Here is a 13,752-nt window from a genome sequence, read left to right as displayed (position 1 = left end):
CAGGGTTAGGGAAAGTTCTCTGCACATTTATGTGACCCCCAGAAACGCAAGATATATGACCATGGAGGGGCATGGAACTCCGCGAACGGCAACGGCTAATATTGCCATGGCTGCCATGGTTAAGTGAGCTGCGTCGATGGTGATCTCGAGTTGAGGTTATTTGTATGTACTGGTTAAATAATCAACTTGTAACATTCTCTAACAAAAGACTAAGGAATAAGCAGCGAACTATATCGCTTTGGACTTGTAATTTATAGTCCGAAATTATAGATAGTTCCTGTGTCATTGTATCTCATGATTGAATTATAAACTCCTCGACTGCTTATTATGAATCGAAATTGGCGGTATGTGATTTTTACAGAGTAAAAAGAACAGTAGAAGAGGTACGCCGGCTAGAGCTGCTCAATGGCACATATATATTTACAGCTCCAGGTCATCTGCCAAATCCTCATTGTCTTTCGCAAAGTCCACCGGCGTCCGTCCGTCATTATCCCGGGCATGCCGGTCCAGTCCTTTCTTTTCGAGAAGTTCGAACCATTCGGATGTCCGAAGCGACACTTGCTGTGCCACCAGATGCAGCAGAGTTTGCCCAGCAGCATTCGTGTCCTTAAGACGCCCACCAGCCCCTTCAAACATCGCAATCACCGCCTCTCCAATCTGTTTATACTTGACAGCACTCCACTCCCCTTCACGTTTGTTGTCATCTTCCGGCTTAATCAGGAATACCTCAAGCGCCGAAACACCATCTGCATTCCGCGCGTTCGGGTCAATCCCTGCCTTGAGGAAGTCCCGACACATTTGGCGTTGTGTATCGCCCATGCCACCAATGTCGCCAAGCTGGTCGTCGGCGAGATAGTGCAAGACTGTGTTGCCTCTTCCATCACGGGCGAAAAGGTCTGCACCTGCTTTGAGGAGGTCGTATACGTGGGTTTCAAGTTTGCGGGTGCGATCGGGAACATTGCTGCTCCTCCAGTATACACCTATACGGCGTAGCGCAAAATGGAGCGAATAGAAGCCTGCGTGGTCGGGCTGATTTATGAGGGTTGGGCATTTGGCGACTAGATATCGTAGCGAGGTCGTAATGCCTGGCGGATGGCTCGTGGGGATGGCCCTGTCTATCCCGTCAAGGAGATGATGGAGGGCGTTGCGGCCGTAGTTATCGACTGCGTAGAGGTCTGCCCCATGCGATAGGAAGAACTCGAGGAAGGTCTGAGAGCTCTCTGGAGTTTCAGTGGAGCCTGGACGCTGCAATTCTCTCCATGGATTGTCAGGCTGAGGGAAAGGGTTGTGGGAGATACCGTGAACAGTCGAAATGCACGCAATATCACGGCACATGCCGTCAGTAGCCGAATCCAATCCCAGATTACTTCGACAAACAGATAAAAATAGTGTTCGTCCCTGAGGATCCCGTCGTTCGACATCAATATCACCACCGAGGAAGTCGAGCAGCGGCTGAACGAACACGCCGTCTTCCAGCATGGCATGCAGAATGCTGCGCACCCCGTACCGGCGAGGAAACTGATCCTCGTGGGAGGTAAGAGACTGGAAGTCTCCAGATGTAATGTCATTGGGGTGTTTCTCGACAGGCAACCCTTGCTCAAGTCGTTTTCGATCACGTTCTAACTAGAGCGCCCTTTTGCGAACAGCGTCGCGGGCCATTGTCACCCACCCGAGATCGAGATGCTCATCCTCAAACTGGTCATCGACTGAGTCCGTCGGAGACTGAGACCATTTACGGGAGATGAAAATGGGCTGGAGGAACAGAGCGTAAGGGTCGGCGCCATGCCGAAGCAAGGCTGTCATAATGCGCGTCATGTTAGATTTGTCAACTGAAACGCAATAGATTCCATCCTGTGCCGCCAAACGGAGAGGGTGCCATTCAGTGATATCTTTAGAGAACACTGGAGGGTGTGACGTCTTATCCCTACTCGCCCACTCCCCATTCACAGCGGAAAGATCGGTATTGGCGTCATCCGGGCGTGTGTTGGGGGCAATGCTAGAAGCTAGGAGAGATTCGATGGTGTCGAGCTCGCCCCGAGCAGCGGCGTTGCATAGGGTAAGGGCAGGGATATCTTGTAAATGAAGCAGCATCTTGAACTTTTCCTTTGTTGGATGGGAAGAGTCGTGGTCATGGGGAGGATTTATGTCCTGGCAATGAAGATAAGATTACGGAAAGTGGGACTGAGCAGCATCTTGAATTGTTTGTTGTGTAAGAGAAACGTTGAAGTCAAACGGATATCTTATAGTAGACATACAAGGGTAAATAGGCTATGTGACTCGCTATCATATCCCAAACTAGAACCCACAGCCTCAAAATTGAGACTGGCGGTTTCGATGTGACGCCCAATCAGCAGTTGTTTCTGCCAACCTTGTTCACAGTAACACAACGCTAAAATAGATCGACAGGTCCTTAACCAAGCCTAGTTTGGACTATCGTCGCCTGGAGCTGCAACCAGCTGCGGCAGCTGCAAGGAATTGACTGAACCATAAATCTACTCATGTAGATCACTGACTCATGGCATATGCCTGACTAGTTGGCTGCTGCGGCAGATGACTTGTATCCTGTTTATGGTCTATCCTTTTGTAGAAATGAGTTACAAGGGTCTGTAGAACCAATGCTAATATCTATACAGTATATGCAATTCAACATTAATCCTCTATATCGCCATGTGCCATTTAAACATGTGTAAACCTATATACAACTCAAACATACAAACCCCCCTTCACCAACCGCGTAACCTCATCAGCCGAAAAGGTCGCATGTCCAATCCCACCCGAGTCCCCATCCGGATCATGAACGACCCCCCATTTGAGCTTCTCATTCGCCAGGTCCTGGGGGAAGGTAGACTGCGCTGACCCGTTATCAAACACGCGCGAAGGTTGACAGGCGGCAGCCATGCTTGCGCTACAGCCTCCAGCTAATGGCATAGAACCGGGGTATTTTCGGAAGATTGCCAGGGCCAGAAGACCGATGACGACTGCTGAAGCGAGGACGACAGCAGGAAGCATGGCAAGAGGTGAGTAAAAGACATGGTTGTTGGTGAGGATCTGGCCGGGGTCGCTGAGATAGACGTCGACTTGCGTAAAGAAGATCATTTCAGAGACGAGCCAGTGAATGGTGGTGATGATGATGGTGGTTGGAATGCTCCATTTGTACGGGACAGAGAGGAAATAATTAGAGCGCTGGTTGGTATCACGAACAGGGGCTGAGACCCGGAGGCCCTTTGATGGTTTGCCTGATGCAATTGAATAGCCACACCACTCGGCCATGACCAGAATGCCACTCATCATGTTGTTTAATGTCAGGTAGATGTACGAAACAACGACCTGCGGGATGTTGGTGCGGATAAAGGCAACAAGGACATTGGATGTTCCCGGCCATACCAGCTCGAACCGTGTATCCGGACGAGCAAAGCCAACGTTCCCTATGGCACTCCAGCTTGTTTGTCTCGAACCAATCCCAAAGGACGTCCCTGCGTAAATAACCAAGACTGTCACGGTGACGAAATAGACGAACAATTGCCATTTATTAATGGCTTTGAACCATCGATACCGTTTGCCCGACCAGATCTCCCAGCCATTGGCGTCACGAGGAATCCACCCTCTGGCCGTCGAGGGCCGTAACCGTTCAAAGTGTTCTTTAGACACGAGACAGCGGTTCTGGGTGTGTGTATCTGGGTTCTTGAGAAACGACTGAATGACATCCCCGATGGTGCATAGCGGTGGATCTTTCTTGGTGATGTATAAGGCACATAGAGCGGAAGCGATCTTGAGAACATTGCAGGCAATGACAATCCCCAGAAACACGGGAACAACATGCAATTTACACTGCTCATCTGTGTTGGCCGTTTGCGAATAGCAATAACGCACCGGTGCATTGCCCTGACCTCCCAGCATAAGCGCGTCACTCCCGGCTATACCAGGGATCCAGTTTCTGGAAGCATCTTTAGACAAGCATACATTCAACGTCGTGGTGTCATCGACATCACACATCCAGGTGAAAACTCCCTTGCTCATAGCATAATATCGATTGTCGTAGACGGCGAGAACGGCCGATTGAAAGTCATCGTAGCTATTATCCACAACGAGCAGAACATGTTTTCGCTCTGTGAGAATCTGCTTGTAATATCCATCAATGCACTCTTGTACACTCAGTCGCTCCAGCTGGTTGTTCTGTGTCTGGTTCTGAAGCGTCTGGATAATGCTCTCGTAGTCTGGAGTCGGTCCAACAACCGAAGCATCTTTGTCGTCTACGTTAAACCATCCATATCCATCTCGTCCGATTTCAGGAATATCAAAAGCTCCTCCAGTCAGGAAGTTTTCAGTCACCGTCACAGCGAGATAATTGTTTGTCGTTTGTGTCTCAAAGACCACCGCGTTCCAGACCATATGCAGCGGGAATGAACTGGCTGCAAGAATGACCCAGAGCAGCGCCTTCCACTTGGACACGAAGAATAAATTGCGGATACTGGGGGTGCCAATGTTGAGCCAACAATGCTTTGCATGGGTGGCGTCGATTTCCTTTCTAGTAGGCGAATTCAAGCACTGCATGCTAAAATTGCTGTACGCGAGCAGAATCGTACTCAGAATATTGATGATAACATGCGCAATTGTCGTCACTGTACGCGTTGTACGGCATTTGCCCGTGTATATCGTGATACTCTCATCTACCATGCTGTATTTGGCGCATACCACAGCTAAAGTGGTAATGTTGATTATTAAAATGAGCGCTCCGGCCAGAGCCCCGCTGGTCACGGTGAATCGCCATGCTTCCAGGGCCCGTTTTTTGACGGGTTGGTCAGCCTGACTTTTCCTCTGCTCCTCTGCTGTCATTAGTGGGATTTCCTCGACGGCCATACTGATGACACAGCATGCCAGCTGTCGAGGTTAAAGAAGGAAAACGTTAAAACGGGGAGAAATGAATTCTGCAGAATAAAGCGGGAGAATACGAGGCTGGGTGTTGTTTCGCCCCCACGTCAAGGCTCTGCAGTGCTGATCACTGCCTAAACAGGACTGACCCTTGAGATCCTGGATAGTATCGAAGACGGTTAGATCAGGTAGTTTATATCGATATTATTATCTACGTTAATTTGTTTAGTGGATGTATTGTTAGTGGTGTTTGTTTCAAGATGGTAGATGTATATATTAATAATTAGTTGTACACTATCCAGGCCACTTATAAATATCAACAAAAGAAATAAAAAGAAGACATCACTGCGACAACCGCTCCACATTAACCAACTCCTCCTGACTCTCATCACCACTCTCAGTCCTCACTTCCGTCACCACCGTCCTCATAATCCCCGGGCCATGATGGCCATCAGCCGGCTCATCGACAGTTCTCCCCGAGATCAGGGTATTCATCTTCATAGAGCCAGGGAACGCGCTATCCCGATGACTGCCGGGATGCGGACGAGTTGCTTGATTACTGCTGGGATACCATTCATCAGACCGTTCTTTGCCGCTGCTCTTGACGACTTTCGAGATGAGGACGGCCATGGTGAGCTCGATGTGTAGCTTGACGATGTATGCGAGGGGTGCGAATTGGACGTAGCTAGTCAATAGTAAGTTAGTTCCGCGCTCATGGTCATGGTAGAAGATACAAACAGACACATAAGGATCAGGATAGCTCAGCAATCCAAGAAGCAACACATCCATCGACAACGAAACAACGACAATGCCCGCGTTGAACTTCCACAGCCGCCAGTACTTTGTCAGACCACCACTGATAAGCCGAGACCGCACCAAATGCAAGAAGTATAAGTTGAGTGAGAGGTCCAGGATAAGGAAAAAGCTCTTCTCCACCCTTTCCCAGATATTGTTGAGGGTAACCCATGTGTGATGAGCATTCGGCATGTGGGCGGGAATCCAGATGCAAAAGACGGAGATGTTGACAGTCGTGATCAGGCCGAAGAGGACCCATTTCAAGATTTTCGATTTGTGTCTGTCAGTCATAATCAAGGCGACTCCGTTCGCGATAATCTGTGAGAGAAGCTGGGTTTGGATGGCCCATAGCAGCACGGTGCCGAAATAGAATCCAAGACTAGGACTGTCAGCGTTGAGCGTGGTATGACGGTGTAGAGTGATCTCGCTTTCCAGGGATAACCCCAGATAGATAGAGAAATGTGACGATAGCAAAGATCAAATTCACCACGGCCTCTGTCCAAATCATGTAAAGGTATACATTGAGAAATCTTCGTGACCGTTTCCAAATGCCCCATGTTTGCTGTATTACCTTCTCAAAAGCCGCCACGAACAGGCCAAGAAAAAGAGCGAAGAAGAAGGTAGAAATTTCCATCTTGAGCAGAATATACTGGGGTGGATGGACACCAGGCTAAGAAAATATTTTCTCTTCTCGCCCTGTAGAGCACAGACAATTTAAAAATCGAAACAACACGGGGTATCAGGGATAAAAGTGTGATCCGAAAAATCAAACCCTAGAGATAAGCTTCTTTCACATCGTAAGGTTCTCGTGCCCATGGTTCGCACGTTTATAGCCAGTGGTAGGGCAAGTCAATCCGCAGTCGATCATCTGCGGGTGTATTTCGAATGGCTGCCTTTGATATAGTATTCACACCACACCTCCCTCACGCTAGATACTACTGTGCTATAAATATGATAACAGTATCTATATACTTTCGGTGTCGACTGAAAGCAGCGTCTGAGAGATAGACCCCTTTCAGCCATCGTTAGCTTCATCGGGACACCACCGATCCCCCAGTTTGGTACGCTTTAGTTAGCCTTCGGAACTTTCCAGTCATCTACCAACAGATATGGAGGGAGATCCACTACCCCTGACATGACGGCCCAACTAACAGCCTGATCCAGGGAACCGGTTCAGCCAAAATGTGACTAAGGCTTGACCATCAGAGGGTCTAGTTGTGATTGACATGGAAAAGTTAATAAATACGAAGTGGAGTCATGCGTTCATTTCTACCTATAATATCACAATAATATTGTTTTGGATTGGAAATAATTTCCGTGGGGCGTTTATAGTGTCGAAAAATGTGTTTAACGTCAAATGTGGCTTGTAGACACCATGGTTCTCATGATAGTTGCCAGAATTTATGCTCTGGTCATTGCGCGATTAAAACCGATTACTTAATAGATAGCTACAAGCCTAGATCTTCCACGAAAAACCAATAACCCAATAATGCCGCCTGTGGTTGATCCCTTTCTGCTTGCCCCTGCATTTATTCATACATCGACGCCGAGTGCGCCTTCTTCACGGCCAGGACAGCACTGACAGGAGGAATGACTCTTTGCCTCTCCAACCCCTTGTGCCACGTCATGTTGAAGCCATGGCTTTATAAAGATAGCTGGATGCTGGTGCCTAGTGTGGGTGCCGAGTCAATGGACGAAAGTCACTTCTATTAGAATTAAAAGGTAGATCTATTCTATTATAATTAGGAAGCAACCCAAGCACATGCCGTACCTAACCTTGCCGCCCTCCCAGTTCAAACACAGCTGGTTTTTGTGTATTCTCCACTTCTGACGGAGGCTGCATGGCGACAATCTGGCTATATGGTACAGGCTCAGGCCTGGCCATCTGCCGTGCCAGTTCCTCCGTGAGTGCCTGCACCCGCCGCTTATGCATGACATGCTGGAAAATCAATCCGGCAATTGTCGCGAGCAGACATGCGCCTAACGCAACGCCCACCCCAACACCCACAGATGTAGCCTTAGAGTCACTCCCTCCACTCCCTGTTTCTGATGTCGCTTCAGCCGTGTTGGTCGCGGGGGAGGTCGAAGTACTCGATGTCGAGGAGGAAGTCGATGTCGGCAGAGGCGGCATGCTGACACTAGAGGCACTTTCGCAGCAGTCTTCCCCAGACTGCGAGCAACACCATTGACTTCCTCCCTTGGCTGGACAGGGCAGCATGTAGTATCCCGTACCCACCGCTACATCCGTCAGCCTCCATCACAACCAACTACCTAGCCAGCGACAACGTACCTTTCAACGAATTGCAATATCGCGGACACTCTGCGCTCCCCCAGGTTTGATCCGTGCACGCATCCTGGAAAATAAACCCACTGGCGCCCGTGTCCTGAGAATAGCAGAGCCCGTTATCTAGACATATATCGTTCGGAGCATCGTTTGGTTTCGCCAAGACGCAGCACCCGCTGTTTGGCTTATCGGGGAAGCAGGGTTTGAATGTGTCATCGGTTGCGGTGCCGTTGAGATAGTAGCATTGGCTGCCTGCCGCGTAGCTGATTCCTGCGTGCAGGATGAGGGATAGGATCGTGATATGGCGGAGTGTCATTGTGGTTGAGGACTTGGTGGTAATGTTGAGGAGCTGAGGGGATTTCGTTTTTTTCTGAGAAAAAAGGGGGTCAGCGTTTCTGATCGCAAGGCTGTGATCCTGCAGGTGGGGGCGATTCAGCCTCGCGAGATATGAATGGTGAACTCTGTCTATAATATGGCTGAACCATTCTGTTTGTTGATATCATTTCATCCAGCATGGCTCTTTTATTGATCCATTGTAATTCTCTTCTAAATTTATATTCTATACTACTCATATCCCCAAAATATCGAATATATCTAAAGATCTAATCTGTACGCACTTTGCCATATATTTGGACCCTGGAAATGGCGCAAACCTTAATTATAGTTTATTACTAACAAATGCACAGCACTTAAAACAGCATAACCCATTAGAAAGCAGACACTTTTGTAGTCTGCTATTAACAATACTAAACTCATTAGGGTAATACAAATGATATGTGCGCTTATGTCGATATGTTTCTAGCAGGTATATTTACCCTTCACCTTGCTCAATCAGTCAATTAACCTACCATAAGTCTAAAGGTCGATCTATGTGCACTCATATCGGGTTATATATAACTATAAACTATCTGTAAACTAAATTCCGATTCGCTCTAACGGCTAGATATTATAACAAGGTTATTCAAGAATGACAGTTTTGAACTCTGGTTTTGCATCAACCCATCGCTTGAGAAATATGGAACCAATCCCAAGCCGGCATGCGACATTTGTCTCCGGATTCCTTCCAATCAGCATGACATTTAGGACGATACTGTTCTCCAGTTTGTCAAGAAATTCAGGACTCTCGGGACGAATATGCGCTGGCCTGTGAGGATGCTGGCCATGTAAAAGGTGCCGTATCTCATCAGTAAGCTGGCCACAGATGTCGTTGTAACAGGGTTCCCCAAATGAAAGCAGTATGAATTCTGCCGGGCCACCATTGGTAGAAATCGGGTGAAATTTAGGCACTTTGATTGTACCAGCAAATAATCCATCCCTGGAGCTGATCCACAGGTCAGGTACTGATAGGTTTGAATCTGAGCTTATAGGCGGACCCAAGTAGAAAGATGCACTCTGACCATGAAATAAAATCCTACCAGGGACTGCAAATGCTAGCTCACAGTCACTTGGAGAGAAGATCTTTCCAGCCTCCCATTGATCAAATGCATCATGCCAATATGCACTGTATGTGGACCATCTCTTGCCAAGAACCTTAAGCTGCGATTGATAAAACCGCTTAGCACGACGGTCATCGCTCCAATCAGAGTACAATAAGCACTGAGGCGCCAGACTAAGGTCGGTAAAGGGGTAGCTCGCATGGTGGATAGGAAATGGACTTTTGATACATCCCGTCAGCCATGTTATAGTCAATCTATGCAATGCATTTTCCGTGGCAACGTCCATGCAACTTCGCGGTCTCCATTTATACTGCAACAAGCTCTTCTCATCATTTGCAGTGGGTCGACAGATGGTGACGGCTGTTTTTGACTGGGGAATGGCCCACACTGCAAGTCCAGCCTGAACATCTAATTGCTTTACAGGACCGGTATGCGATGCCCATGACCATGACGGAAATATATCCCGGCTCTTCAAAGGAGCTGCATCTTTGAGACTGGGTGCCCAGGCAATGGCTTGGTCAATATAATCGAGCGGGAGTCCATAGTAAGTGTGATCTCCAAAGGTGGCCCGCAATACTGCAGAAAAGGCACGCAATGTATCAGACTGATAGGACAAATGTCTCTTGGTATATTGCTCAAGGATTCCCCAATAATACGACGAGTTCCAAATAATAGGATAGTCATAGTCGCACATAGCCTCAGAGTTTATTTTATCTGAAGAGAAATGCGAGTTATAGACGCCGTATTTGGTAAAAAAAAGCAATTCTGATGAATAGAAACCCTCTTGAAGGGTCCAGCCCCTGCTCCACCATTTGCTTCTTGTGATATTCCTGGTCAGAGAAGGCGCCTGATTACTAAATCCTAGACCAACAATTTCCGCTAGTGAATTCCGCCAGGAGCGAGGCGCAGTCACCCCAGGAAGACCATATTTAGAGTCCTCCCCTTCAAGTGCCACCAGAGTGCACTTGGCATGGTGATAGATACAGTCCATTTGATTAATTTGCTCTTGTATCTCGGATGCTTTATTCTGATCAATGCAAAGCTGGTCAACCCAGAGGTATCGGTATCCCAGTCTATCACATGCAACCAGTGCATCCCGAATAGTCAAAGGTAAGCCGGCCCTTTCAAAACAGCGTGATGACGGTAACTTGATTGTGGTGATGCCCCCAAACACATAACTTAGCGCCAGATATTCCCATTCCGCGGCAGCATGAACCACTCGATCTTCGAGAACATCAATGACTTTGAGATTCTGTGGCTTTCCAGAGTAATCTTGATCTTCGATTGAACGTGAAGTTCTATCTATCCAAGAGCGGACCGTTCTCCAATCAACGAATTCTCCTAGTGTGGGTGCTGGATGATCAGATTTCAAAAGTTCCCAGGGCTCGGGTGGACGGTCTAAGACGACGGTAGGAGCAGCATTGGAAGCCCATGAGTAAAGGGAGTGAACTCTTATTACACGGTCTTTCGTAATTGCGTAGTTTATTTCGCCTTCACCGAATATCCCAATTTGAACTGGACAAGTCAAATCATAACCAAAAGGGTAAAGCTGCAAATTCATGTGGCACGAAGAACTGATCAATCGACAGAAACGACAAGCTGAGCTTCTGGTGTCGACCTCTTGAATGGTTCCCAAGTAAAACGATTTATAGGCATATCTGATACATCGAAGCAGGTGTGGAAGTCTGAGATGACAGCAGAGGCTACACAAATCATCGTGGACACCCTCCACGGAGCAGTGGTCACAATGTGAATGGAAGAAGTCACGTATATCCCTTGGTTCCATTTCCACATCTTCCAAATATTCATCTGTCAAGTACGGTTGACATAAGGTGCAACTGGGGGTTTCTTCTTGGGGGTAGAGCGCTGCCATTGCAAAAGATGGTCAAGATATGAGATGAGAAGTGGAAGTTGGAGACTTAAGACTGATATAAGGCTGGGTCTTGGCATGCATGACCACCTGTCTACCCCGCTTCTAACACACGCATTTATGCATCTTATGCTTGCTATGTTTATATCACTTTTTTCTTTTAACATGGCATCTTATAGTACCAAACTCATAAATCTATATACCTCACTACATACTGACACTCTTTAATATCGTCTGCTTCCCCAGGTTTATCAACCTCTCAACAAAAGCTTCAGCGATATAAAACGGCGGAAAAGTGTTCCCATCCCCCATCCCAGTGTTCCGATTCAGCGTAGAAAATACTTCCTTCGTATCCTCTAGCAGCTGAAGATCTTGCATGACGGTCTCTGCGGTTGGTCTTGTGATCAGGTACCAGAATATGCAAAGAACAGATGTCATTGTAAATTGAGCGTGGATCCTAGGAAAGTTAGCATATGGATATGCAAGAGTGAAGATGGTGATTATGAGACTTACCAGAATGTATCTGGGTTGACAAAGTGACATACTCGATTCATATAGAACAGAGTAGATCGCGCTGCCTGGTAGTACAACTCCATGCTCGATGGAAGTAACGACCAGCTCGTAGGCGATGGCATACTCGTATTACTACTTGCTTCGTGGATCTTGCCTAGACAAAAGTAGTAATCCAGATGCATACCGACTCCACGCATACTGAGATCGTGGAAGGAGTAGTCCGGCGTAGTCTCTGTGGCAAAATACGCATCTGGTTGGAAACGCGGTGGGAAGCTTGCTTTCAGGTCACTCAACTCCTGGTCGAGTTCACGGATATATTGCAGTCTTCTAGCGTCAGACTGAACTCGAGCATGATCTGAGTATAGGAACCGGTGAATTTTGGATTTGAGCATCGCAAGACGCAAATCTGACGGATAGAGGAGCCGATCAGCGGAAAGTTTTTTTTGCAGGAACTGATGATCTGATGATTGTAGAACGTATTTCGCAGGCAATTCCAAGTCGCAATCTTCATCTTGTAGCATAGGCTGTTGACGTTTTCGAATCGACATTTCTTTATCGGGGCCGTAGCAGGCCCAGAAGAGATTCCGCAGATGCTCTCTGTCTCTGGGGGTGCCTTCTATGAGTTCGATGGGTCTTTGACCTCCGAGATTAAGAAGTACACGGATTGCCACGGCGAGTAGCAGTTCCGCTGATTGTGGCTGACCCATGGGTGCGAGATACAAGGCCTGATATGTTAGATTGTTACGTATTAATATATGGAGTACTTACCAGAATCAGTATACTTTCCAGCGTTCTGATATCAGGATCCTCCATCAACAAGTTCGGCAACAGGGTTAGCACAGCCTGCATATACCCATCTGAATCAGTGCCAGCAAACACAGGGTCATGACGATGGATCCGGCTAATCATGGCCGTAAAGGCAACCAGACATGCTCGATTTGAAGCACGACCCGTCTGCTGTGACTGGTTAAGAGTACCGGCATTGAGCAGACTCTGCAGTGCCTCAGTATCGACAATGGGAAAGATAGAATAAAGCCCATTTCGCGAATAGTACTCTATACACTGCTGAACCAGATAGGTCGTTGGCCATTTTGGCTTACTCCCGGTCTTCGGTTGGTTAGGATAACGCCATTTAAACGACCGAGTAACCTGGTGGCAAAAGTCATCGATATTGAAAACGGATCCGGTGTGCTGGTAGATGTTTGAGTAGAATGATTGTCTTTCAGCGGTATTAGCGACACCAGGTCCACAGAAGGCAATATGCCATTGAAATGCCTCTATCGCAGCATCGAATTCACTTGTATTTCGCAGCAACGGAGGGGCAGGGGAATAAAACGCCTGAAGGTCTGGGAGATGGTATCCTTGTGCAACGAGGGCTTCTTCCAGCTGGCGCACTCGCGCTTTGCTGTCGGATAGTTGTCTGCTTCGCTATTAGCCACCGAATGACGACGCTTCTATATCAGGATGCCTTACTCTCGGACACTTTTGTGTGGCTGAGGTTCAGGGGTAGTGAAAGTGCAGAAAACGCCTGCGCAACGGCACGTTTCACAGGCCGGCTTGACTCCATCGCAGCGGATCTAGACACGCACTGTTAGTGATCCATCTCATCATGTCTGCTTCGTTCATGTATGCATACCTTTTTATGCCGGCATAAATCACACGCACTGCGGGTTCGGCCGCCACGTGGAGCCAGCGCAGAACGAACCATCATTGCACGAAGTAAATCAGCTAGGCTGTCAATGGAGTAGTGTTGTTGTCAAAGGTGGATTCATTGGATGATCTGTCCATTCCTGATGAGTAATCGGGGCGTCCCAATCCCGAGATGGCAGATGGTCTGTAAGATAGTCGAAGTGATGTGGATGGCGATGAAGGTTTCGACGTTGCGATGAGTCATCGGAGTTGTGGAGCTCCGAGAGAGTTTCATCTTAGCAAAGCCAAGAAATCATGGTTCAGGGACATAGCATTCTAGTTTGTACTGTGTACGT

General features: G+C 47.8%; 6 protein-coding genes across 6 annotated transcripts; all 6 read right to left on the bottom strand.

The window, feature by feature from the left end:
* Nucleotides 1-420: 420 nt before the first annotated feature.
* On the bottom strand, nucleotides 421-2,091 carry ASPWEDRAFT_171298 (uncharacterized protein; the record flags this gene model as incomplete). The annotated part of the gene is made up of 2 exons (XM_040830759.1): nucleotides 421-1,596; nucleotides 1,645-2,091. The coding sequence occupies 2 exons, from the start codon at nucleotides 2,089-2,091 to the stop codon at nucleotides 421-423; spliced, it is 1,623 nt and encodes a 540-aa protein (XP_040691514.1).
* A 470-nt stretch (nucleotides 2,092-2,561) lies between these two features.
* Nucleotides 2,562-4,886, bottom strand: ASPWEDRAFT_39575 (uncharacterized protein). The gene has a single exon (XM_040835124.1). The coding sequence runs from the start codon at nucleotides 4,855-4,857 to the stop codon at nucleotides 2,704-2,706; it is 2,154 nt and encodes a 717-aa protein (XP_040691513.1). The 5' UTR covers nucleotides 4,858-4,886; the 3' UTR covers nucleotides 2,562-2,703.
* A 325-nt stretch (nucleotides 4,887-5,211) lies between these two features.
* On the bottom strand, nucleotides 5,212-7,292 carry ASPWEDRAFT_171296 (uncharacterized protein; the record flags this gene model as incomplete). Its single annotated transcript, XM_040830758.1, has 3 exons — nucleotides 5,212-5,554; nucleotides 5,612-6,043; nucleotides 7,204-7,292. The coding sequence occupies 3 exons, from the start codon at nucleotides 7,290-7,292 to the stop codon at nucleotides 5,212-5,214; spliced, it is 864 nt and encodes a 287-aa protein (XP_040691512.1).
* A 143-nt stretch (nucleotides 7,293-7,435) lies between these two features.
* On the bottom strand, nucleotides 7,436-8,264 carry ASPWEDRAFT_171295 (uncharacterized protein; the record flags this gene model as incomplete). The annotated part of the gene is made up of 2 exons (XM_040830757.1): nucleotides 7,436-7,902; nucleotides 7,955-8,264. The coding sequence occupies 2 exons, from the start codon at nucleotides 8,262-8,264 to the stop codon at nucleotides 7,436-7,438; spliced, it is 777 nt and encodes a 258-aa protein (XP_040691511.1).
* A 533-nt stretch (nucleotides 8,265-8,797) lies between these two features.
* Nucleotides 8,798-11,263, bottom strand: ASPWEDRAFT_39573 (HET domain-containing protein). The gene has a single exon (XM_040835123.1). It carries the CDS (start codon nucleotides 11,255-11,257, stop codon nucleotides 8,906-8,908), a length of 2,352 nt encoding a protein of 783 aa, XP_040691510.1. The 5' UTR covers nucleotides 11,258-11,263; the 3' UTR covers nucleotides 8,798-8,905.
* Nucleotides 11,264-11,763: 500 nt separating this feature from the next.
* Nucleotides 11,764-13,475, bottom strand: ASPWEDRAFT_50880 (Zn(II)2Cys6 transcription factor; the record flags this gene model as incomplete). Its single annotated transcript, XM_040837511.1, has 4 exons — nucleotides 11,764-12,492; nucleotides 12,536-13,187; nucleotides 13,241-13,344; nucleotides 13,404-13,475. 4 exons carry the CDS (start codon nucleotides 13,473-13,475, stop codon nucleotides 11,764-11,766), a joined length of 1,557 nt encoding a protein of 518 aa, XP_040691509.1.
* Between the last annotated feature and the right edge of the window lie 277 nt (nucleotides 13,476-13,752).

This window comes from Aspergillus wentii (assembly GCF_001890725.1).
Source record: "Aspergillus wentii DTO 134E9 unplaced genomic scaffold ASPWEscaffold_3, whole genome shotgun sequence".
In the NCBI taxonomy this organism is placed as follows: Eukaryota; Fungi; Ascomycota; class Eurotiomycetes; order Eurotiales; family Aspergillaceae; genus Aspergillus; species Aspergillus wentii.
The sequence above is the reverse complement of the archived record's forward strand: the minus strand, read 5'-3'. Positions and strand labels throughout refer to the sequence as shown.

Bases quoted from the DNA above. Each gene is read 5' to 3' on its own strand.
- ASPWEDRAFT_39575 (XM_040835124.1), bottom strand. From the start codon at position 4,857: ATGGCCGTCGAGGAAATCCCACTAATGACAGCAGAGGAGCAGAGGAAA.
- ASPWEDRAFT_39573 (XM_040835123.1), bottom strand. From the start codon at position 11,257: ATGGCAGCGCTCTACCCCCAAGAAGAAACCCCCAGTTGCACCTTATGT.